Consider the following 25,201-nt stretch of genomic DNA (forward strand, 5'->3'; position numbering starts at 1 on the left):
CACTACCCAACCATCATCATAACAATAGGCAGCCATACGGTGATTAGCATAAGCTAATTGAAAGGGTCGGCTAACGGCTAACTTCAATTCTCATTTAAAAACAGTTCAGCTAACGTCAAATGTTCCCAGCTCTTCATATGGTGCTTCAGCCAAAACTGTGGTGTTTAGTTACTTTTAAATTGAATTTGTAAATCCACCCCACAGTGTTGCCCCAACTGTGCCCACTAAGGAACCCCAACGGTCCTGAGGCCATAGCTTAGGAACCACTGCCTTGATTGTATGAGGGCAATTTTAGAAGCAGAGACTTGGGAAATATCAAGGCGTCTATGAAGGCTTGAATTCACTACGTTTTTCTCCTTCAATATTTATTGGCACAATTTTGTGACTCGTGTAATTTAAGGAGGGTTTCAAGGATTAAGAAATACGGACACCTAGTGGGTTTGACATCAAGGTTAAAGAGTGAATCACCAATGTCCACAACCTGAAATAATTCAATGAATGAAAGGATCAGACACGCTAACTGACACATAAACCTTAAATAGGGCAGATTTCCAGCTTACGCTAGTGGATACCGGTTGGTTTATGGGGCTCGGGACAAATAGGGTTGGGGGAATGTGTTGGGGGACACTCAATGGGGGGCATATGTCACTGGCAGGTTAATCCAGTTATGTCAAGGGTCACCAACCATTCATTCATGTTGAGGATTAAAAACAAGTCAACAGACACATGGTGATTGTCATTGTTTTACGTATTTTTTCTAAATGAGCTGACAGTTAAGAAACAATCATGGTTCTTGTTTTTGCCCCGCTGAGCGACGTTCAAGAAGCTCTGGGAGTTAAAGGACCACCGTTTAGGTAACTTTAATTATGCAGGCTGTTGGTGAATACAGTGTTTATTAGACCCTCTGCAAACCCAAAATAGTCACTGGTGCACAGCTATATTTCTATAGATATAAAGACTTGGGTAATGAAGGAGGCCGCTGAGTGAAGCATTGTTATTTCCCATATTTGATTACATTTATCACCAGCCCATAGCTACGTCTAGTTACAATTTCAGTCATACCGCTTTAATAGTTTTACAGACTACAGCAAACAAACACAAGCACACAGACCGAAGCTGGCATCCCCGCTGCTGCCAGTTTCAGTTCGAAGTGAAGTCAGCGTAAAGAAGACAAACAGCGCCATCAGCTGGATGAGCTCATTCGAGGTGTCTCGTCCTTTGCCGCCCCGCCCACTTCAATTTGTTCTTATTTCTGTCCAATCACAGAGAGAATACAGGGTGATGCGTTTAAGAGCAACATATTGTCAGCTTTAACCGTAAAAAGAGGCTTATTCTTTGCGGCTGTCTGGTGCGACTAATTTGCCACATTGTAACATCTAACTCATTACAACATTCTTATATTGCAACAACGTAGCAGCGTGTAACTGTGGCTGGTGGGTGCGTTCCTTGGTTCTTCGGACTGTAATTATGGTAGAAGAGCCACTTCACGGAAGCGTGTAGTTTTTTAGCATCACTCTAAAACCACAGAAGTTAACTCATATTATTACTGCCACGTACCCTCATCTGCGTAGTTGCCAATCACCCTGCTATTGCCCGCCTTTACATTTTGTGACATTTCATCTGCTGTGTTTCGCTAAAGATACAATAAACTATGGTAGCCAAAAAATGTATTTCGTGAGGTTAACGTACAATAAAACCAGTACTTGAATGTATCACGGGATCTCGTGAACTGTCATGGCGTCTCCCTTGAAGGGGGTTTGGTGCTGGAGAAAGTAGCCGCTGTCATTTATCAACTTCCTCGCGCGTGCAGTGCAGCCAACCCCGATCGAAGAGGCTTTTAGGAGCTGGTAGTTACCATGGGCACCGTCCATGCTAAGGTAAACTGTATTTCTTCCTGACTGAAGCCTCTCTGCGGGTTTGCGACCATGACCTCCCTGCCTGGCCAGTGCTGAAGGCTGTACACTCACCAGCATTGTACTAGATGTTCTGTCACAAACTGTTTGAAAAAGACAAGCAATGCAGAACAATGACGGGTGAACTGTAGTGTACACCGGCGAAATGTGCGTAGTGAAACGGTATGCCTCTAATTGATTTGAACGCCCGTAATGCTGCTAATACATGCTGGGCGGGGTTTTCAAAATAAGAGATCACATTTTTTTTAAATACCTCGTTGTACTCCGTGTGGGGATGATTTAGTGGGCCATTGCTTTCAGACGGTATTTATAGAGAAGAGCATAACAAGGTGTTTTATTATCTCAAGAGTATAACAAATTCAGAAAATGGTTCTACTTGTCTGTAACAGTCTCACTTACGGTTGAGCTATTTACCTCTATCACCTCCTTAGAATAACCAACAAAAGTATCCAAGTATCAATATTCGTATCAATTTATACTACAATTTATTGAACAAGTAGACCCTCGTGCTCAGAACTGTCTGAACTGACTCACCAATGCGCAGTGACATTCACAGACTGTAGGACATCAGGCACTCGGGTGCTGTGTCCTCTCATAAAGCCCCCACCTATTGACTTTCCTGCCCTTTGAAGGCACCATACATACTTTTTTTGGTTAAGTCGTTGTTTTGGACTGTATTAGGATTAACTGTAAAGTCCCACCTTACCTGACTTTATGATAATGAACAGAACCAAATGCAAACTCAGAAATGAACTGAGAGGATGACTCCACTCCTCTTTGGACAGAGTAGGATTTAAAAAGGGGCTCTTTGCATTCGATTGTGCAGGCGGTTTCATTTAAAGCCTTGTGCTCATCATTGTTGTAGAGTCTGGATCCTCTCCCGATGCATGGCCGGGACTTGGGCATCCACCCTGATGACTTCGTGGAACCCCCAGAACCGGAGCAGGAGTCCAAGCAGGAGATCCTGGAAAACAAAGATGTGAGTAGTAGCAGTAGTGCTCGTGTCATGGCAGCTCTCGTAGTAGGTTACACTTCCAAGTTACAGCCAGCAGAAGAGCGGAAGAACAACACCAAACCGATCACCTCTGCTTGGTGAAAAAGAGAGCGCAATCACATTTCTTAGTTTTGTTTGTATCCGTGACATGATGGCGATGTGAAAGTAATCCAGGTGTAATATCTTTGATCGCAGGTGGTCGTCCAGCATGTCAACATCCAGGGTCTTGGAAGAACTAAAGAGGACCTGCTCGGCTATGAGATCTCTGAGGTTTTCCACGCCAAAAACCTCATCGACGTATGTATTTCCGACTGTGGCGTGGTTATAGCACTCTGACTCCTGAGTTTTATAAAGATGAAAGTAGATATGTTGTGTGCAGAGCTCTGTTTCTGTCTCGGTTACAGGTGATGAAGAAATCTCACGTCGCCAGACAGAAGCTGCTCCGCCTGGGAATCTTCAAAGAGGTGGAGGTCCTGATCGATACGTCTGAAGGTAACTCATTCTTTCCCAAAAACAAGCCACACAATGGAATGCTTTATTTTTAAATCACAATTTTGGCTTCCAACGATTATGAAAACAAGAAAATCAACATAACGCAATTATTGTGCCGCATTCCGTTTTGCAGTAATGCTCTTTTGATCTTTTGTTATAAATCCAGCGCACCCCTTTGACTTAACAGCGGTACGCTTTGGCCCCGCTCCACCTCGTCCCGTTCACCATGCTTTGTAGCTGTGACTTTCTTTGTTGAATCATCACCATTCATATCTATGATTGTGTTCTTCATAGATCTAGCCTCTTGATGCATTTCACTTTGAAATGTACTTATTGTTCAAAATCTATATTACTGAAGTCAGTGAGTAATCATGTTAAATATTCATGATCTCAATATTGAACAACATAATGGTGAATAATTATTGTCATAACAGAGCAGCCCAAATAAAATAATCTTCTGTTGCCCCAAACTGAACTGTGAAAGAGAATGGTACAGTTCATTAAACATCTGTCTGTATTTCTTCTCGCGCTTCTTTTGGTAAATGTTGCTGTGAGATGTGACTGCATGCTGTTTTTCTATTGGATGACGGCCATGTGACGTGAACATGCAGGAACAAAACAAACGTTCTTCCCCCTGATTGGTTGTCCTGCCCCAGGTTCGGACGCTTTGCCCAACGGACTGGATGTAACTTTTGAGGTGACGGAGGTCAAGAGGCTGACGGGAAGCTACAACACCATGGTTGGCAACAACGAAGGCAGCATGGTGAGAGAAACACTGTATTATGGGCTGTGGGTGGAGCATGAGAGCGTAGGATAGTTCACTAGTCCACTGAGGTTCCCTGTGCACACACCATACACATCGTTTAGTCTTTGAAACTGTTTATTCCATGGAAAATACTTTGTTCAAACTGTCTACTGAGATTAAAGTTCCAGTGGACATTTTTATCACTTCTTTAAATCAGGTTTATTAGATTGTTGTAACTATAGCAACAACACCACAACTTTCCATGGCTTTCTCTGCATGACACCTTGGTGTGCTGAAAAAGATATGACTCACATATTTATCACTTTATTTTTACATTTAAAGCCTTTATTGGGGTTTTTCGAATGTAGCTTCAGATGTCTGTCGTCGTTTTTTTCATCACAAATAGATTTTTTGTTATTGTGGTTATATAAATGCAAGTTGTGGTTCTGTTAGATTGCTGCTAGACCGCCCTGTTAATACAGGTCCCTGTGCAGAGGTCTAAAGACAATGAATAGACATGCAAAAACCAAAAAACACTGGGCAGCATTCAAATGTTGAGCGAGTTATTTTTCCAAGTATTCAGTCCAGCCCCACTAAGATAGTCGGCCTTTCTCACAGCAGACATTTGGACACGCCGCACAGCAGAAAAGCACATGTGTAGCCAATAGCATTACTAACGGCTGCATTCCAATTCAGATTGAGCTGTTTTATGTGCATGCTGGCCCACTAGTTACTGGAACACTTGAGTAGAGCGGAGCCCCCAATAATATGGTATTGGTTGCACTTGTGCCTTTCCTGCTATCACAAGTCAAATGTCATCATCACAGTGAGTTGTTGGTAACTAGTTAAAGTGGCTGTGGGCTAACAGGACCGGTCCGGTCTTCCAGGTGCTGGGTCTGAAGTTGCCCAACATGTTTGGTCGAGCGGAGAAACTCACCTTCCAGTTCTCCTACGGGACCAAGGAGACGTCCTACGGCCTGTCCTTCTTCAAGCCCCAGCCTGGGCACTTTGAGCGCAAGTACGTCGGTGAATGTTCCTTATAGGCCGATTCTCACATGTGGGATTGCCAGCGCTAGCTTCACTGCACCGCTGTGGCGGCGCAGTGAAGGAGTTGTTTTCAGATTGTGTCCTCTGTTTCAGCCTGACCCTCAACATGTACAAAGTCACCGGTCAGTTCCCATGGAGCTCCTTAAAGGAGACCGACAGAGGCGCATCTGCAGAATTGAATGTAAGTGTGTGTGTGTGTGTGTGAGAGATTTTTAACGAGATACAGAGTGAGCAACCATGACCTAGAGACCAGGAAGAACGTGTAACTACTGTCACCCAGACACAGAAACAGAGATACATGTCATCCAAGTTTTAACACACTATAATCACCGTGTATTATAATCTATGATTCCGTCTTGCATTGAGTACTCAGAAAATAATATATATTTATTGTTTTCATAAAGAAAACGACGGTGGCATTCACAGGGTTACAATTCAGTAAATGAATGAATATTTAGGATTTCTGTTCAGGACTGATGTTTGGTCAAAGATTTAACTCAGCAAAAGTGGGAAATAATATGACGATATGATTTTATGGCAGTTTTTTGATGCAGACATTTTGAGTCCTCTAAGCAACGTTTCTTTTTTGTAAAGGGATGCACTGTTCAGTAAAACTTGTCCCCGTCCTCCTGCAGTTTCCTCTGGGGAGGACCAACCACACGCTGAAGTGGGAGGGTGTGTGGCGGGAGCTGGGCTGCCTGGCACGCAGTGCGTCCTTCGCCGTGCGAGAGGAGAGCGGGCACTCGCTGAAATCTGCCCTCTCGGTACGGCTTTTCTAACTCCCACTACACCCAACATTTCAGTTGCTTTTCTTTTATGTTATTTTGTCTATTCTGAAAAAACACGACTTCTGTCCAAAGTTACTGTTTTAGAATTTTTTTGTCTTTTCCATATTTCACATTTTCAACGTTTCTGAGTGCTATAAAACCACCACCATTTTGACAGAGCTCCGGTTTTGTTTGCAGCACACTGTGTCAATCGATTCAAGAAATTCCGCCATTTTCCCCAGCCGGGGTGCCTTACTCCGGATCAACCAGGTCAGTGTGAACGCGTGTTGATGCCTCGCCCAACAAATAAGGTGCAACGAACATTTCACACCATGAAGTCACTGTAAGAGGCCATTTATTCAGTTACTGATTCAATAAATGAACTTTTTCTCGATTCAAAAAGAACAGTTGCAGTTTTTTGGACTTAATTTAGTCGTAGTTGAATAGTTTTACTTGAACAAAAGATGAAAATGCCTGAAAAAGAAGTTACAAATGAAGAACAAGTTCAGCTGCTTTTATGGGCTGAATGGCATCTAGAACAGTCTCAGTTGTTACCAAAACCTCAATGTTTGTTTCTTCAGTGTTACATGACAAAGAAACAGTCTGAAATGTTAAATTCCTCCCAGATCATCGTTGACGTGTTGAAAGTCGACACAGTTCACGGTATAGTTTCGAAACATTAAAGTTGAGCTAGTGGGACATTTTGGGATTTGTTGGCAGCAGCAGAAGTTGTATTTCTGAGTTGCTTCTGCACCAACAAAGATGTTTTATCCGCCTGCAGGAACTGGCTGGGTACACAGGAGGAGACGCCAGCTTCCTGAAGGACGATTTTGAGCTGCAGCTCAACAGACGGCTCTTCTGGGACTCGGTAAGACGGAAACAAGTCACTCCAGACCTGTTCAACAAAGCTTTTCAGCTTGTTGTTTTTTTTGTAGGTGCATCAAAGAACCACCAGTGGGTGATAAAGCAGCACTAAAGTAGTTCTGTTGCACTGAATAGTTTTTATCTTTTTCGGTTTTGTGTATATCTAAACTCTTTGTGTCCTCTCAGGTCTTGTCTGCGTCTCTGTGGGGGGGGATGCTTTGTCCCATCGGACGACAGCCGTCCTGCATCGCTGACAGGTACAGAGGGGTCATCTGGCTCTGACACATCAGCCCTCAACAAATCACTTCCACTGAGAGCACATTATTTGGGGTTCTTAATTAATTATGAGTTTACTAATTATAATAAGATAATCCTTTCTTAGTTCCATAGTGGGGACAGTTGCAGGATTACAGAAGCAAAGTAGTATCAATAGAAAAACAAATAAAAAATAAATGAAGACAAAACAAGTACAATATATAGTCAAACAGTAAAGGTATAATAAATAAGTAAATCGTAAAAAACAACACAAGCTAAAAATACTATCGGATTGAGTGGTTGGACACATTATTGCACATATGAGGCAGAAAATGTGATTTTTTTTTTTACATTTCATGCATTGATATTGGTATTGCACATGAATGAATGAGTAATTTGCCGGGTTTTTAAACGGTATGTGTGGTCTACTGGGAGCAGAGCTGGTTGTGCAGCCTGACAGCGGCAGGAAGGAAGGAGCTGCGGTACCTCTCCTTCACACACTGAGTGAAGCGGCGGTGCACAGAGCTGCCACTTGTCCTGCATGGGGAGGAGGTGTTGTCCATCAGGGATGATGGCTTAACCATCATTCTCCTCTCTCCCACCACTTCCACTGGATCCAGTGGACACCGCAGCACACTGCGGGCCTTCTTCACCAGTCTGTTAAGTCTCTTCCTGTCGGCAGTCAAGATGCTGCTGCCTCAGCACACCACTCCATAAAAGATGGCTGTTGCCACCACAGAGTCGAAGAAGGTCCTCACGAGTGCTTGACCAGGTCAGACTCACTCCCTTATCCGCACATACTGTGGACGCTTGGTGACGTAGTCCAGGATCCATGCCGTGAGGTGGTGGTCCACCCCGGTCTGTTCCAGCTTGTCCCTCAGAGGCAAAGGCTGGATGGTGTTGAAGGCACTGGAGAAATTCAAAAACATGATTCTCACAGTGCTTCCAGCCTTTTCCAGGTGAGAGGCATCTGTGTAGCAGGTAGATGACCCCGATACCATGCTGGTAGGCGAACTGAAGTGGGTCCATTGATGGTCTCACTAGGGGGTGGAGATGGACAAGGACCAGCCTCTTCAGAATCTTCATCAGGTGCGATGTCAGTGCGACCGGCCTGTAGCTCAGGTTGAAGACGTGCTCCACTATCTCACACAGCTGGTCTGAACAGGTCTTGAGAAGCCTTGAGCTGAAGCCATCCGGACCCACGGCCTTCCTCGCCCTGCTCTTCTTCAGTTCTTACTTCACCTGGTTTATTGTGAGGGACACGTTGGGGGGGCTGTGTGCTGGAGGTTGGTTGTAGGGGTTGGAAGTGCAGTGTATGTGGAGGGTGGAAGGGAGCAGCAGCAGGGAGGACTGGCTAGGGGGAGGGGAGATGACTGATCAGATCTGTTGAAGAATGGGTTCACATCATTCACCCACTTTTGGTCCCCCACAGGCTGGGAGTTTGGTTCCTTGTGGCCAGACACTGTTTTAAGGGCTTTCCAGACCCCGCTGCTGTTCTTCTGCTGCAACTGATCCTCCATTTTTATCCTAAATCAGTTTTTCCCCTTCCCTGATCCTCCTCCTCAGCTCCTTGTTGCCTGACCTAAATGCCCCTTCTTTTCCTTGAGGAGGCCTTTATCTCAGGAGTAATCCAGGGTTTGCTGTTGGAAAAACACGTACAGTCCTGGTGGGTACGGCATTCCCCACACAGAAGTGAATATGTCTGTTATACAGTGTGTGAGACTGTCCTCCCCATGGGCTTCACTGAAACTCCCCACATGGCTGAGTGAAAACAGTCCTTCAGAGCCTCATCCGCCTCCTCAGACCACTATTTGACTCTGCAAGTGACTGCTGGATGTCTGTGCATGAGGTTTGCACACATGCAGGAGGTGCACCAGGTTGTGGTCAGATCTTCCCAGGGGAAGGAGAGGTGATGAGGTGTATGCCATCTTGGTTTTGGCATAAAATAGATCCAGTGTTGTATTGTCTCCGGTGTGGCACTCCACATTCTGGAAGAATGTGGAGTGGAGGACGGAGGGTCATGATTAAAGTCACCAGAGATAAGGAGTGCATCCGGGTGCTGTGTCTGCAGCCTGCTTGTTGCTGAGTGGATGATGTCACAGACTACTCCCTCAGGCCGGTTACTTTTATGAAGCTTCACATGTAAATTGACCCATTCCTTCAATGTGTTGTCATTTGTCCCCCAAACGTTCCCCTTTTGTTTAAGCAGTGTTTTTGCTTTAACTTTGTGATATTAATGCCCTTTTTTTTTAAATTTTAAATGGCAGACGTGTGATTTTGACTGCGCACTGCACTGAGTGATGTGATGCACCGAGCTCATGATAGTTGTGTGTTTTGTCCAGGTTCTACCTCGGAGGTCCCACCAGTGTGCGAGGGTTTGGGATGTACAGCATCGGGCCGCAGAGTGAAGGTACAAAGCTGCTCAGACGGTCGGTCATGGAAAACTTGACCTGACGAAATTGCTTTAGAATGTTAGTTCTATTTAAAATATGGATTTTGGAGAAATGACCATTCATTCATTCATTCATTCATCGTCAATTGTAAAAAGGGAGCATCTCGCTCACTGTCCCAGACTATAAAACAAAGACAAGCAGCTCTTGCAAAAAGAGAACATCTTATCAAACCTGGTGACACAGTGGTTAAAGGGACAGGCTGATGTTATAAGTGGGGTTGTATGAGGTACTTCTCCATAGTCGGTGTATTACTACAGTAGAAACAGACAGGTAGCAGCAAAGCAAGGTACTGCTCTGGATGTATTCTAGAAACATAAAATAATATTTTAGAATATATACCTTGCTGTCAGACAGACCTTTCTGACGGGGAACTGAAGCAGTTATCTCTGCTCTCTTCATCGGCACCAGACTCCTTTGACAAAAACAGTAATTTCACCTCACAGAACACAGGAGTCTACTGCTGCATGGATCGGTTAGTTTGGTTGTGTCTTCTGTGACTTTAGTGTTTTAAAGGGTTATTTCGGAGCCACCAAAATCCCACAACACAAAGCAACCAGCCAATCGAGGCGGCAGTAGTCCAGCAACTCCCGTGTTCTGTGAGGTAAAATTGCTGTTTCTGTCAAAGGAGTCTTGTGGCTTTGAAGAAGGCATCGATAACGGCTTCATTTCCCCGTCTGACAGCTCCACTAAAAACCTTCAGAACTATCTCCTGAAGAATACCATGTAACCGCAAACCCAGGTTTGATTCCCGCTGGAATCATTTGTTGCACGTCATATCAGTCTCTCCATAAAAGAAGAAGCAAGTCAATAAGCAGCTGCAGCTGAATTTACTATGAATGAAGTAGTGTAGTACAGCAGCGTATCTTGGTTTAACGCTCACTCTGTGTGCTCCAGGTGACTATCTGGGTGGAGAGGCATACTGGGCCGGCGGCCTCCACCTCTACACTCCGCTGCCCTTCAGACCGGGCAAGGGCGGCTTCGGAGACCTTTTCAGAACGCACTTCTTCCTTAACGCGGGCAACCTCTGCAACCTCAACTATGGTGGGTGGACTGAAAACGGCCCTCGATGCATTCAGGACCGGCCACAACAGCTGACCGAACGGCAGACTTCTCCCTTTTCTAATTCTGAGCCATCAAATAGAAATGGTAAATGATTTCAGTGCGTCACACGTCCCAGCTTGGCTTTGACATGTGGAGTGTTATGTGTGCAGGCGACGGCCCCCGGGCGCACCTTCAGAAGCTGGCTGAATGTATCCGCTGGTCGTACGGAGCGGGCATCGTGCTGCGGCTCGGCAACATCGCCAGACTGGAGCTCAACTACTGTGTTCCCATGGGAGTCCAGAGCGGAGACAGGTAGACCAGCGCTCACTGACGGGACCAAGGGTCACCATGTTATCGTTGTTAGAGGAAAGAAGATTAGGGTGAACTAGTTTTCACTCAGATTATCCTTCAAACGGTTACAAATTAGTATCATCTCACCATCGCGTGGGTGTGAGAAACACAAACATTTACTGGGAAGCAGCCTCGTCTTTGTTGCAGCTCATGCTAAACATGTTCTTAAAGGGGAACTGCACCAATTTTACACATCAAAGTGTGAAATTGCATATGTTTATAAAAAAAAGGTGTATCAAGCTTTTTGAAGTCTGATAAACGTCCTCGAGGGATGTCACTTAAAGGAACAGTATTTAACATTTAGAGGGAATTATTGGCAGAGAGAACATAACATTCATAACGATGTCTTTATGAGTCTACAACATCTATCCAAGATGGCGGACGACACACATCGAGGCTCGGTTGCATTTAAACGCATTTAAACGGTCTCGAATGAAACCTGAGATTTATAAAACTGTTGACGGCAAAGTTATTGTTGAGGATGAGCGGCTTAACTTTCTCGCCGTGAAAATGAAGACATTAAGCCAGGACGAGATTGTCCTCCTGGCTGCGAACACGTTTGACTCCAAGTGGATAGAGTCCTCGAAAAAAGTTTAGTTTGAACTCTGCCGAACTACACAGCGGTACGTTTCCCATAAAGGGGCACAGAAAGACATAAACAACATTAAGAGTTGCCTTAAAGTATTTAATGAGTGCGGGGAGAACACTCCCAGATTGTCTCTCATTTCCTGGATGAATTGCCTCCGGTGACGTTTTCCAACTTGGACGTCTCGAGTCTACTTGGGAAAATGGAGCAGCTGTACACTGAGGTCTGCTCATTGAAGAAGTCAATGCAACTACAGGCTGATGTAGGAGAGGATTTTCGTGCCATCACTGGAAATTGATCGCGACTATGTGCACTGGAGCGTCCCACTGAACTGACTTCGGGCGGTGGCACAGGTGCTTCAGTGGCGCTGGATGGAGGCACTGTGTGCGTGAAGGCTGGGACCACTGGCTCTGACGATGCAGGGCTCGGGGCTACGCTGGCGAAGGACTCGGACGTTGATGCCGGAGAACGGGATGAGGCGGGACCCTGCGATCTGGACGAGGAGATGGCTGCGGGAGGTTCCGATTGTTTGGTGTCACGCTCCCCAAAATGGAGTCAGGTCGTGAAAAAAGGCCGACGGCTGGCGCGTGTTCCGGGGAGCGCTGCTGCTCAGTCGGGATCGCGTACTGTCGACCCCGGGTGGAAAAAGAGAACCGGCAACGTTAAGCCTGTTATTGGGACCGGAGCTGTGGGCAGCATCAAAACGGTCAAGACAAAGCTGGTGAGTGTCTTTGCTACCAGGTTCTCACCAGATCTAGAGGCTGAAACATTATCTGTGTATCTTAAGGAAAAACTCAGCCGGGAGGTCAACTGTCTAAAGATCGACACTGTCCACAGAAGATTCAGCTCATTCAAAGTATCTGCTGAATGCAATGAGTTTGATGAAATGTACATTCCGGAGCTCTGGCCAGAAGGGGCATTTGTCCGGCGCTATTTTGAGCCCCGCAGGGCGGGAGTTATCGGATCGAACCATGCACTTGCTGTGGGGGGGATAAGTGTGCCTGCTGGCGCTATGGGCACTCACTTGCTTTGCTAAATGTTTATCCGGGTTTTGTCGTACAACTGTCGTGGCCTGCGTGTGGGCCAGAGCGTAGGGGATAAAGCTCGCCGCATGGTTGTTGACAACCTTTTGGAGAATTGTGACATACTATGTTTACAAGAGACATTCTTACCAAAGCAAGACTTGGAAAAACTGAACTCTTTTAATGATAACTTTCATGGTGCTGAGGAGTCTACAACTGACTTTGGCATGGGAATAGTCAGAGGAAGGAACCAGGGGGTGTGGCTATTCTCTGGAATAAGAAGCTTGACTGATTGATAAATGTGGTCAGGCTTGGTGTTGACTGGTGTGTTGCAATACAGTTTACTCATGATGATAAGGAATTCACTATCCTAAATGTTTATACACCCTATGAGTGCAATCACAATGAGGATGAATATCTAAATAGGCTTGCCTTCATCAATTCCTTCATTCAAGATAATACTTCTTCTAGTATTTATGTTATTGGGGATATGAATGCAGATATCTCAGACACAAGCTCAGTATTTGCCAAGCACATGGCTCAGTTTTGTAAAGACAATCATTTTATATTATCAAGCAAAGTGCTTTTGCCGATAGATAGGTATACATTAGTGAGGCCTGGCACACTACATCATGGCTGGACCATTGTATTCGTACAGCTGATGCTCATGCTTCATTGGGATGTATGGGCATTCTTTATGGAGCAGCAACAACTGATCATATACCTTTTGCTATGTCAATAAATGTTGAACATCTGCCGGCGCTATCTAGAAATGGAAATAGTGTCAACACAGAAAAACCTGACTGGTCAACTCTCACTGAAGAAGACGTCTTAGTGTATTCTGCTCGTACAGACCAGTCCTTCAGTAATATTCATCCACCTAGAGATGTAGCTGTGTGTACTGACGTTAACTGTAAGGATGTGGTGCATAGGAGAGATCTCTGCTTCATGTACAATGATATAGTAAGTGCTCTGTATAAAGACAGCAAGCCCTACTACAAGCATCATAATAAGACCCATAACATCAAACCTGGCTGGAACGAGTATGTAGCTGAGTATCGTGCTGAAGCCGTTGAAGCTTTCAAATCATGGGCTCTAGCTGGTAGACCCAGACAAGGACCAGTGCTTGAGTACAAGAAGCTCACCAATGCTAGATATAAGTATGCCATTCACTTCATTTGCAAGAATGATCAAGCCATGAGGGCTGACTCCATGGCCAAGAAGCTGCTAAGCAACAACGTAGTTGATTTTTGGAAAGAAGTGAGAGCTCTTAACTGTAAAACATCTTTACCATGCACTATAGATGGAATCTCAGGAACAGACAACATTGCTGAGTTATGGCGACAGCATTATAGCACCTTATTTAACTGCATCAAAAGTGATTTGTACAGCGTGGACAGTTCTGAGAGTAATGAGTGAATGGTAATTACATCATATGAGGTGCACCAAGCTATCAACAAACTGTCTGAAGGCAAAGCAAGTGGTTTAGACCATATTACTGCTGAACACCTTAAATGTGCTAGTCCGAGGCTAGCTCCTCTCCTCGCTATTTGTTTTACTGGCTTCATGGTTCACGGCTTGTTACCAGACTCAATGCTGTCTGTTCTCTTAGCGCCAGTCATTCAAAACAAAGCTGGTAAAGTATGTAGCCTAGAGAATTACAGGCCCATTGCTTTGGCCAGCGTCCTGTCAAAAGTCCTAGAAAGAATTCTGCTGGACAGAATACAGGACTTCATCACCTCCACAGATAACCAGTTGGGCTTCAAAGCCAAACATGGCACTGACTTGTGTATATATGCCTTAATGGAAACTGTAAACAAATACAGAGGTCAAAACTCATCACTTCTTATGTGTTTTATTGATGCCTCCAAAGCTTTTGATCGTGTTAATCATAGTAAATTATTTTTTAAACTGAGCCAAAGAGGTGTCCCCACATACATTGTGAGAATTCAGGCTTACTGGTATGCGCACCAGAGTATGAGCGTAAAATGGGGTAAAAGTGTGTCAGCCCCATTTGGGGTTTGCAATGGTGTCAGACAAGTTCTGTTTAATCTGTATATTGATGATCTCTCCAAGCAACTGAAAGCCTGTAATACTGGTGCATGATGGGTAATACTCTGGTTAATCACATCATGTATGCAGATGATCTGGTGATCTTTAGTCCTTCTAGCGCTGGTCTTCAGCAGCTCCTCACTATATGTACTGTGTACGGTGTGGAACATGACATCAAATACAACGCCAGTAAGAGTGCTATCCTGATCTGTAGAACTAAAGAGGACAAATGTCTAAACTTCCCTGACTTCAAATTGTCTGACAATAATCTTGGTGTCTGTAGTGAAGTAAAATATCTTGGTCATTTTTTAACAGAACACATGTCTGATGATAACGACATTTCCAGGCAATGTCGTATGATGTCTGCACAAGCAAACAGTCTCTCATGTTAGTCTGGTCTGTGTACAGATGGAGTGAAGATGTCTCTGTTCAGAGCATATTGTACTCCACTCTACACTGCACACTTGTGGTCAAACTACAAAAAAAAAGAGTTTACAGAGACTTCAAGTAGCGTACAATGACGCCATGAGAATACTTTTAAAGAGACCGAGATGGAGCAGTGCTAGTGAAATGTTTGTGGCTGCACGAGTCAACACTTTCCAAACAGTTTTAAGAAATCTCATGTACAAACTCATCTGTAGACTGAATGACTGTAAATGGGATCATACTTGTTTTAACCAACATAAGGTTTAGCACCACACGCTACCAGTCCAGCTGTGACGACATTGGTACAGATGTCTCTTTGTAAGGCATTGCTAGGCCTCCGTACTTTTATTGTTTGTGTCTGTCTTTTTATGTATCTGTCTGTATGGACCCCGAGTCTGAAATAAAGTCTATCTATCTATTAGTGTGTAATCACCGTGAAACTAGGGACTATTGTGGTTTCGTTAGCTTAGACTGAGCCCTTCATATCTACAGACGAAGCAGGTCCTCTTCACGGAGTCCACCGTGTTGCACCGCCATGATTCTACGGTATCCCAGAACGGACAAATCAAACACTGGCTCCAGAGAGAGAGAGAGACTTTCACGGTTTTTTTATGTTACCTGAGGCCACCATAGTTTTGACACGCTCTGAAAGAGAGGGGTGAGTGGGTGAGTGGTTAAGTCGAATGCAATCTGCAACCTCACCACTAGATGCCACTAAATGTTACACACTGTTCCTTTAAATCAGCAACGCTTGGGTCTGAAATCACAAGAGTGAAAATGTAAAAAAAAATACTGAGGTGTGGAGTTGGAAAGAAGCAAGTTTACCAGAACTCTGCAGCCCACTCCTCTCCTCTGCTTCAGGCTACATTAGCTGTAACTAGCGTAACACACCTGACTCTCAGGCCAAGCTGTGGGTAATTGAGGTGCATGTGGGTAATGTATGCACCAGGTATTGACAGGAAGGAAGACTGTGTTGAATGACAAAATATATATTTCTGGTTCTGCTGCATTGATTGTGAGTGTGCCTTTCAATTAATGAATTGTAACTATGCTACACAAAGCACAGTGTGATAAAAGGACTTGTCTCAGGATAACGGTCCTCACTTCTCTCTCCTCTCGTAGGATATGTGACGGTGTCCAGTTCGGAGCAGGGATTCGCTTCCTGTGACCTTATCACTCCACTGCCCTCGGTGCTCCAGCAGAGGCTGCGACATGAGAAAGGGTCTAGTTGTTTGTCACCTGTAACTTGTTGTAGAGTGTGTAACACTAGCATGGATCCCTTGTCCTGGAGAGACGTGCCTGACACCCCCCCAAACCTATTGACATGCACCGGTCGAGGCTTTTGAACAACAAAGTGCCAGCGCTGGGCCATAAAACTTGCGAAACTTTTGTGCAGTACAAACGGTTTGGTTTGAATTTTTCAGCACTGGTGGGAAAAAAAGTCATCTATCGGTGATTTCACCGACTGTGTTTCCTGGGGTGACACAAAGTAAATTATTTTCCAGAATGTTAAAGAGATTTCGGGCATGTTCCCCGTTTGCCTTCCAGGAAAGCTTCTGATCTAGGAGAACGACTTGTTAGTGATTTACTTTTGGCACCACGCACTCTCGTCGTGATGGGAGGGATCATAAAGGCACTTTTTAATCAAAGCAGCGGTGTCAGAAAGGAATCCAAACCAGTTGTCTGATGTGAAGAACTGAGGGTCAACCTCTCGAGGTTGGGAACCCCCCCCCCCCCCCCCCCCTCCTGAGCAACATCCACCACCAGTGCTCTTACTGTTGGTCCTCTTTTTTCGATGTTGTTGAAGCTATTCACAAATAAATCCCAGCTGCTCCCCTGATCTGTCTTTGTGCTTTCTCAAATACACATTCACTAATCAGGTGGGAAGGACAAAATGCAGGTATCACGTCTGGATCTTGTGCTTCATTCGTTACTGCTCATTGTTTCTTGCCTTTTAAAGTCAAGTATATTTCATTATTCATTTTAGGACTGACCTTGATTAGAGTTAAGAACTTTATTTTGTAGCAGTCAGGGACATCAGCAAAGCAGTTTTGCAATCACACAGTAGCCTTATACTTAGATGTATGAATAGTTGAATTACTTTTACAAAGCGATGTCCTATCGGTGGAATACATGCAACAGTGTTTTCCAAGCAGTTATCGGGTCTACAGGAAACCATCTAACCTGAAGGAAAGATCTCTCCAGCTGACATGTCGGTGAGTGGGGATCACTGCCCGGCCTCCTCACGGGTTTTGCATTGCCCTGCAGGAACCTGTGCAGGGCAGTTGAATGTGGATGGTGCCAGATGTTTGTTTGATCAGAGCTTGTTCTGCGTGGGAGTGTTTGCAGGTGACTGCTGGCATGGCATGTTGCTGAAACTGGAATAAAATGACCTCTGTTTATCTTTACCCTGTAGAAAGTGTTGGTGCAGAAGAACACCTTTTTAAACCTTTTTCAGTATAGCATCTGAGCTCAAGTCGAGCATTGATCTTTAGAAATGCAAAATAAAGAGTGACGCTACCGTGCCAGCATACTTTGTCTTTTACATGGGAGAAAACATGATGCAGTGCCATACATGCTGCCCTACAGGCTAGAAAACCTTTTGTGCACTGGTGCACCAGCGTGTGAAAAAAAGATTTGAAACTGAAAAAAATAGGATTTGAATCTGAAAATATAAAAGTGAAAAATATAAGACTTCAAATATCAAAACATATATGAAAGTGAAAAATGAAAATAAATATTTAATTCAAAACAATTTCAGAACTGAATCAAAATTATATTCAACCCCAAAAAATGTTCCATTCACTTATTTTTATTTTGAATACATTGCTGTATTTTTCAATGTTCAACAAGTTGAATGTTCAGGTTCACATTTTTTTTTCCAAATGATCCAAACTATTGGCCTGGATTTGGCTCCATATTAAACTGCTATAAAGGTTGCGGGTTGATTTTTCCCCATTTATTAGGCAACAGAGTCAGCAGGGAAGAACACATTTTAATTGTATACATTAAGTAATGAATCGGTTCAGAATACGATAAAGATATTTTTTTAAATAAATAAAAAATATCCTAAATCCCTTGGACGAGTTTTTATGTTACACTTATAGTCATTAGCATGTGAACAACTTGGTTTAGCTCAGGGGTCTCAAACTCAATCCTTTTTTATATAAAAAGGATTTAACCACATATTAAGGTAATTTGGTTTATTCAAGTAAAATAATCTAGCCAACAATATGAACACATAACCAACACTTAAATCAATTTGTTTGTGTTTTGGCAGTATCATATATAGACCACCGCTAGGGTCAGCACGGCCTTAACGATGGTTCTAAATTCCCACGCGTGACCGCTCGGTCGGAGCGGAAATAAGCAAGCGCCGCGTGACCGCGCACGCACGGTACCAAGCAGCACGTAGTCGGTGTCTGCTGCCGCTGTTGAGTATAAGCTGGCTGTCGCGAGCCGAACCTCTGCCACTCCTCTGACTCACACTGTCACACGCATAGAGGCAGGCGTGTGTGGGTGCGCGTGTGTGTGTCTAGCAGCGCACATACCTCAGCAGCAGGGCGGACAAATCCTGCAGCATTTTGGATTAATTTTTTAAAATATATATATTCAAAACACCGCCATCATGTTGTGGACGGCGAGTCAAGTCTTACGGAGATTCTCCACCTCATCCGTGAGTAACGTTTCTTTTGCGCACCGGAGAATGAATAGAGCTTTTGATCGATAAAGACACTAAAATACTGTTGACAGTGGACGCATGCCAGGTCGGCTATGACATGAGGAGGACTGAACCGGGCTCGACCCTGATTACGGATCAATGAGTCACAGTTCATGTCGAGGTCTTCACGGGTCACCCTGCGACTATATTTGTCAACAAATTATCAAATGAATTAGAGAATGAATAGAGGTGGTGTTACACTACCTATAGTGAATAGGTGGTGTAACAGTGCCAGTTTGCCACATTACTGCCGGCCGGACGGCTCGCCCACATCTATCTCCGCCCCTCGGTCCCGGTAGATACTGTACACGATGTGCAGGAGTTGCATCAGAATGTGAGCTCCACATTGTACACAGCAGCGTAGTGACGAGCAGGCCGGCAGGGCTGCACGGGAGAGCGGGACATTGACAATTCATTGGTTGTGAACGGGGCACTGTCATTTCCCAGCAGCGTGTCGTTTGCTCCCTTGCTTGGAATACGTGTCTTGAATGCATCACGAAGCACGTGCTGAGATGTAATGTAACAGTCCGGGGCGGCGGCCGGTGTCGACACTTGACAGGACCGTTCAGATGAGCGGGGGAAACCCGAAACGTCCCTCCGTGAACACATGTGCTGTTTCAGGCAGGTGGGAGCTTCAATCTTCCCCCTCTGCATCGTGCTCTCTATCAGCCAATAGCTTTTCTCAGAAGAATGAATGGGGGGTTGCATAATCCCACCCCTTGCTCTTTTCAGTTCATGCTTTTTTACAATCCAATCAATTATTTTGGGAATTGGTTAGTTATGATTAGTCAAGCATATGAACCTTTCACGGTTTGCATTTTGGCATTTTTTTTCTTCTTATTTCAATCTTAATAACTTTGGGTTTTGGACAGTTGGTCAGATACAACAAGACTTCTGAAGATGTATTTTGTAGACCAAACAATTAGTTGACTAATTACGAAGAAAGATCAATAATAAAAATGATGGTTGTATTATAACTTACAATTTTTAATAAATGAATAGTCAGAAATACTTGTTGCCTTTGCAGCAACTTAAGCAGGTGTTTGTTCTTTTGATCAAAGTAGTGGAGGGTTGACCCGTATAGAGAGGCAAAGTCCCGCCCCTTCCAGGGGACCTTATTCCACAAAAGAATGTCACCGGCAGTCAACGCGAGAGACGAATCGTTTTAGTATTTTATAACCCGGTTTGAAGTGCGGCACATATTGCGGCACACATTATGGTTGTCAATGTCAAAGTCTAAAATTTTGCATGTCAAGAAACGAGGGCTTTTAATTGACAAACATCGGATGTGTAGTTCATGGCACGATTCAATCAAGATCAAACATTTTTTTAAATAAGACCCCATGGGCAACACCGTTAGGTGTGGGGGGGAGACTTGGTCTCTCTCAGGATATCTTCTGATAGCATACAGGATTTATTCTTTAAAAATATTGTCTTTTGCAAGTTCCCCAACTTTACGTTAGTGTCCCTTTTAAGAGATGTGTCTTGGGTTCTTCTGGCCCCCCTGGTGCTCAAGGCACTTTTGCATTGGGTTTTCCTTTGCCAGTTCCACAACATCTGCAGAACTCACGAGCTCAGAGAGAGTGTGTAACCCAGACGAGTATTTCCAGTACTGCAGATTTACGCTGGCTAAAGCCGAAACTAACGTGTCTGTGTTTTCTCTCCTTTCAGAATTCCTACCAGAATAAGCTTAAGCTCGCAATAATAGGTCAGAGCCTGTTCGGCCAGGAGGTGTACAGCAACCTGAGGAAGCAGGGTCACAAGGTGGTGGGCGTGTTCACGGTCCCCGACAAGGACGGCAAGGCCGACCCCCTTGGTGAGTTACCTCGGTTGGTGTCATTCCACCTCTACTCGCACTAAATAAATCAGAGAAACAGTGGTGCTTTCTAGGGAATTTGAAAACCCAAAGCAACTGCAGGAAACAACATAAAAATACCAGGTGTTATGAGTAGAGAGGGAATAAATGTTGGCGTCTTACAGCCAACAGTGTGGAACAAACTGCAGTCTGGACTCTGGCCATCTCTGGACCTGTCCAAGTCCATCGCGTCTTTACTTCCCCCGCTGCACAGACATTAGGCCCGTTCGAGCTGAGCCAGGCCTGATCCGAATCAATCACCGGTGATCGCCTCTCAATGCATGCTGGGTAGATTTGTGTCCGACTTGATCTCGACTTGCTCTGACGTCATGAACGATAATACGAACGACGATAACCTCACGAGAGCGAGGCGGCCACAGTTTTTAGAGTCAGGCGCCACAGTTGCTCTCCACCGACTGGATGACCCAAAGCATGATGGGAAACACATGGCTCTCGCCCGATCAGAGAGCTGATTGGCTCTTAGATTTGACAACAAACAACACGTTTTGTAGAAAATCCTTATTTTCTGTTGTTGGCTGTCAGTCTCATGTTGTGTAAGGTTTAATCTAAAAACTCATCTCGTGTGATTGATAATAATAAAGCTTATTTATAGAAAACATATCAAAGCGAGCAGCAAGTGTTTCACAGGCAGTCATAAAAAGAACAAAGGATAGCATACTAGGGGTGGGAATCACCAGAGATCCCGCGATACGATATTATCACGATACTTAGGTCACGATACGATATTATCACGATACTGCGATATTATCACGATACTGCGATATTCTGAGTATTGTGATAACATAGGCCTATATTGCGATTTAATACTTTTTTCCACTTCAAATGATGTCCCCAAAGGAAAACTGTGTCAACATGTTTTATCTAATAAGATAAAGTTTTCAGTCTGTTCATCTCACTTCAATCATTTTTATTGCAGCAGAATATGATTGTCAAGCAGACAGACTGACCAACAATGTCATAAATGTTGCATGAACCTGACAAACTGAACTGTTTGTATCACTACATAGTCCAACTTAACTAAATGCAAACGTGTGGAAATATATGAACTATAACTATAACTTGCAAACGTGTGGAAATATATGAACTATAACTATAACTTGTATAAGTAGGATATTAGAGTTATATAACTCAGTATAACTTGTGATGCGTGGACGTCGAGGGCAGAGAGCCAGTTATGCGCTGCACTCTCCCCATGAGCCGGCTACTGTTGGCAGGTTTAGCCAGATGTCGCTCTTTGTTTTGACCAACTTCCTACCAATCACGCTGACCCGGGACCTTTGCTGACCTCACCAGAAAACAACTCAGCACCATCTAGTGGACTGAAAAAGCAATTGATTTGATTTTTCTAGTAACTTTTATTTTTTATTTTTTTAAATAGTTTATATAACTAGACCATGCATTTCCTGCTGAAAATGCGTTGGAATGCTGAAAGCTGAAATGAATCTCAAAAACATTGCTGAAAATAGATATCCAATTTTAAAAAAATTGCAAAAAGCTGAATAATTCAAAAAGTTGAAAGATTACAAATATGAAGTTATATCACCCCTCTCCTGAAAGAGCTGAACATTTTGATATTCGAACGGTTTCTGTAGCTTAAAAGAATTCCAGCAGTAGTGATATTTGTTGTAGTAGAAGTATTATTCGCAGTATAAGTATTAGTAGCATTTGAATAAGTACTAGTTGTAGCAGTAGTGATATTTGTAGTAGTAGAAGTTGTCGTCGAAGTATTTGTAATTAGAAGAAGTAGTAGAAGTAGTAGTATCAGCAGTCGTACTCATAGCTGTAGTAGTATTAGTACTGGTTATTAGTACTGGTAGTAGCAGGAATAGCAGTATTAGCAGTTGTGGTATCAGTAATAATAGTAGTGGTAGTGGTAGTAATAGCAGTAGTGGTAGTAATAATATTTATGGTAGCAGTAATAGCAGTAGCAGTAGTAGTAATAGTAGCAACAGCAAAAGTTGTAGTAGTAGTGGTAATACTAGAAATATTAGCAGTAGTAGTAGTTGTCGCAGTATTAGTAAGAGCATTCATTATTTCAACAAAAAAGCCTAATTTTGAGCGAAACGTTTAAATACAGTTAATCCATGAGGCTTTTATTTTGAAAGGGTGGGACTGGGTGGGGGAGGGAGGGGGAGAGGAGAAATAATCATCATGTTTGACACATAAACAGAGGTTATTAATGACAGGCTTCATCACAAGCAGTTCAGTTAGAATTCACTCTCTGGGGCTTTTATTTTGAAGTGGGGTGTGGGGGAGAAGGGGAGAGGAGACAGAATCATAATGTTAGATAAACACAAACCGGTTATAAAATGACAGGCTCATCACAAGCATTTCAGTTATGCTGCGTTCACACCGGTCGCGTTGATTTTTTGACGCGCGTCGAGATTACATACAAAGTCTATGCACAGACGCGATGAGACCGGCGCGCCTCGATTTTGCGATCCCGCGGCGCGTTGGACGCGTTATTGCAGTGCGGTGGACGCGGTGGACGCGTTGGACGCCGCAAAATCGCCAACGCGCGAGTTGAAATTTTTCAACTTCAGCGACATAATCGCGTGACGCTGTGGCGCGATAGCCTATCAGCGTTGAGTTGCTCCCCCTGTCGTCACTGGCTTCCTGCCGTTGTTGAATCAGGAAATAAATCCTGTCGCCGTCTGTGTTCACCCAGAGCGCTACGATACCTCATATCAACAGAGACCGGACCAAACTATGTGTATGCATGTGTGTGTGTAAACCATACGGTACAAACAATAAATAGACGCTGCCGTATTTACGTCTACGTGACGTTATTGAGTGCTGGTGGAGCTGCTACGATGTTAGCATAGCCTAGCACCGATCCATCAGAGCTCCATTGAGAAGACCAGTAACCTACAAATCGGTATCATTACGTAGTTATTTCGGAGTCCCTTTTTGTCGGAGAAGACAAGTACAAATCGGCATCATTACGTAGTTATTTCGGAGTCCCTTTTTGTCGGTTTATTGCCGTTGAATCACAGCCAAATCAGTTTATTTTGTGTTCCTACAGCTGTAGTAAACAGCGACCGGTGGCTTGCTAGACACAGTGAATACAGCTCGATACAATCCACGGAGCTCCTCTGAACAATATTATGAACCAGACATGACGGCGTTTGGCATTCCGATGTTTGAGGGACTTCCACAACACGTACAAAGCAGCAATTGTCCTTATTCCTGTCATGGTTGACGGCGGAAAACAATGGCGGCCAGATCGAGGCTTCCAGGACGATAAACCACGCCCCCTCTCCGGCGCTACGAGATTTTGCGGCGACCGGTGTGAACACGACCGGCGGCGCGTTGGACGCTTTTTTGCAGTGCGTTGGACGCTTTTTTGCAGTGCGTCAAAAAATCAACGCGACCGGTGTGAACGCAGCATAATGCTGCGTTCACACCGGTCGCGTTGATTTTTTGACGCGCGTCGAGATTACATACAAAGTCTATGCACAGACGCGATGAGACTGGCGCGCCTCGATTTTGCGATCCCGCGGCGCGTTGGACGCGTTATTGCAGTGCGGTGGACGCGGTGGACGCGTTGGACGCCGCAAAATCGCCAACGCGCGAGTTGAAATTTTTCAACTTCAGCGACATAATCGGGTGACGCTGTGGCGCGATAGCCTATCAGCGTTGAGTTGCTGCCCCCGTCATCAGTGCCGTAGCTCCTGCCGGTGCTGAATCGCAAACAACAATGGAGGACAAATTAATAGTTGCGGTTTGTGGCTTCCCCGAGCTCACGATACCTCATCGTATCTCTACCGCGACCGAACTAAAAAGGATATGGCATGGAGGAAAGTAGGTGAGGACGTCGGACAACCTGGTAAGTTATTATTATGTCTTTGTTACTTGATTCTAGCTATCGGTTGTAATTTACTAACTAGCTATATGAACCATGTTAGCATGAAAGCTAGCCCAACCACCGGCTTTCACACTAAATACGTTATGCGTTCCTTGTCAGATGAGATTTGCCGACGGAAGTGGAAGACTCTCAGGGACACCTATTTGAGAAAGAGGAGAGAGGAGACAGAGAGAAAGAGTGGCTCAGGAGCAGGGCCATCAAAGAAGTGGAAGTACTCTGCGGTTATGTCTTTCCTCAACCCCTTCGTGACTCCCAGGGAGAGTAGCGGTAACATGGGGAGGGTCGAGGGAGACAGTACCGCAGAGTACTTCACAGATGCAGGACCAGACCAGGACGACATGTCAGAGGCAGCAACAGGGCCATCTGAGATTGACAGGAGAGGTTTGTTGAACGTGAAGACACAAAAGCACAGCATAGTTAAGTCATACAGAAAATATTACTACAGCTGAAGTAGTAACGACAGGCCAAAGCAGTGCAAGAGGTTTGTTTTTTTCATTTGGCAAAGCCTGGTTCTGTATAGTCTTCATACTTATTAAAAAAAATGTTTCATGAGCAAAAATAAGTTATAATAAAGGAGCTTTGAACCCTGGGCTCCGGATCTTAAACCACTATACTGTCATAGCTTTGAAGGCAAATTACTATTTAATTAAAGCAGCACTTTTGAGTCATAAAATTGTTTTATTGTTCATGTTCAAAGATGAAACAGATTGGTCATCAGAGGACGGTGA

At 44.3% G+C, this 25,201-nt stretch overlaps 2 protein-coding genes across 2 annotated transcripts in view; both read left to right on the forward strand.

The window, feature by feature from the left end:
- Positions 1-1,735: 1,735 nt before the first annotated feature.
- samm50l (sorting and assembly machinery component 50 homolog, like) lies at positions 1,736-16,848 on the forward strand. Its single transcript, XM_079294555.1, has 15 exons — positions 1,736-1,877; positions 2,779-2,892; positions 3,103-3,204; positions 3,312-3,399; positions 4,056-4,162; positions 5,032-5,162; positions 5,285-5,372; positions 5,827-5,955; positions 6,157-6,228; positions 6,740-6,826; positions 7,009-7,079; positions 9,420-9,487; positions 10,425-10,571; positions 10,742-10,883; positions 16,131-16,848. Exons 1-15 carry the CDS (start codon positions 1,857-1,859, stop codon positions 16,174-16,176), a joined length of 1,413 nt encoding a protein of 470 aa, XP_079150681.1. The 5' UTR covers positions 1,736-1,856; the 3' UTR covers positions 16,177-16,848.
- A 1,649-nt stretch (positions 16,849-18,497) lies between these two features.
- Positions 18,498-25,201, forward strand: part of aldh1l2 (aldehyde dehydrogenase 1 family, member L2) — a 33,994-nt gene continuing 27,290 nt past the window's right edge. The window contains exons 1-2 of the mRNA XM_079294239.1: positions 18,498-18,684; positions 20,401-20,545. Of these exons, the coding sequence (XP_079150365.1) occupies positions 18,637-18,684; positions 20,401-20,545 (193 nt within the window). The 5' untranslated portion in view covers positions 18,498-18,636. The remainder of the gene's footprint in view (positions 18,685-20,400; positions 20,546-25,201) is intronic.

The sequence above is a fragment of the Melanostigma gelatinosum genome, assembly GCF_949748355.1.
Source record: "Melanostigma gelatinosum genome assembly, chromosome: 22".
Classification (NCBI taxonomy): domain Eukaryota; kingdom Metazoa; phylum Chordata; class Actinopteri; order Perciformes; family Zoarcidae; genus Melanostigma; species Melanostigma gelatinosum.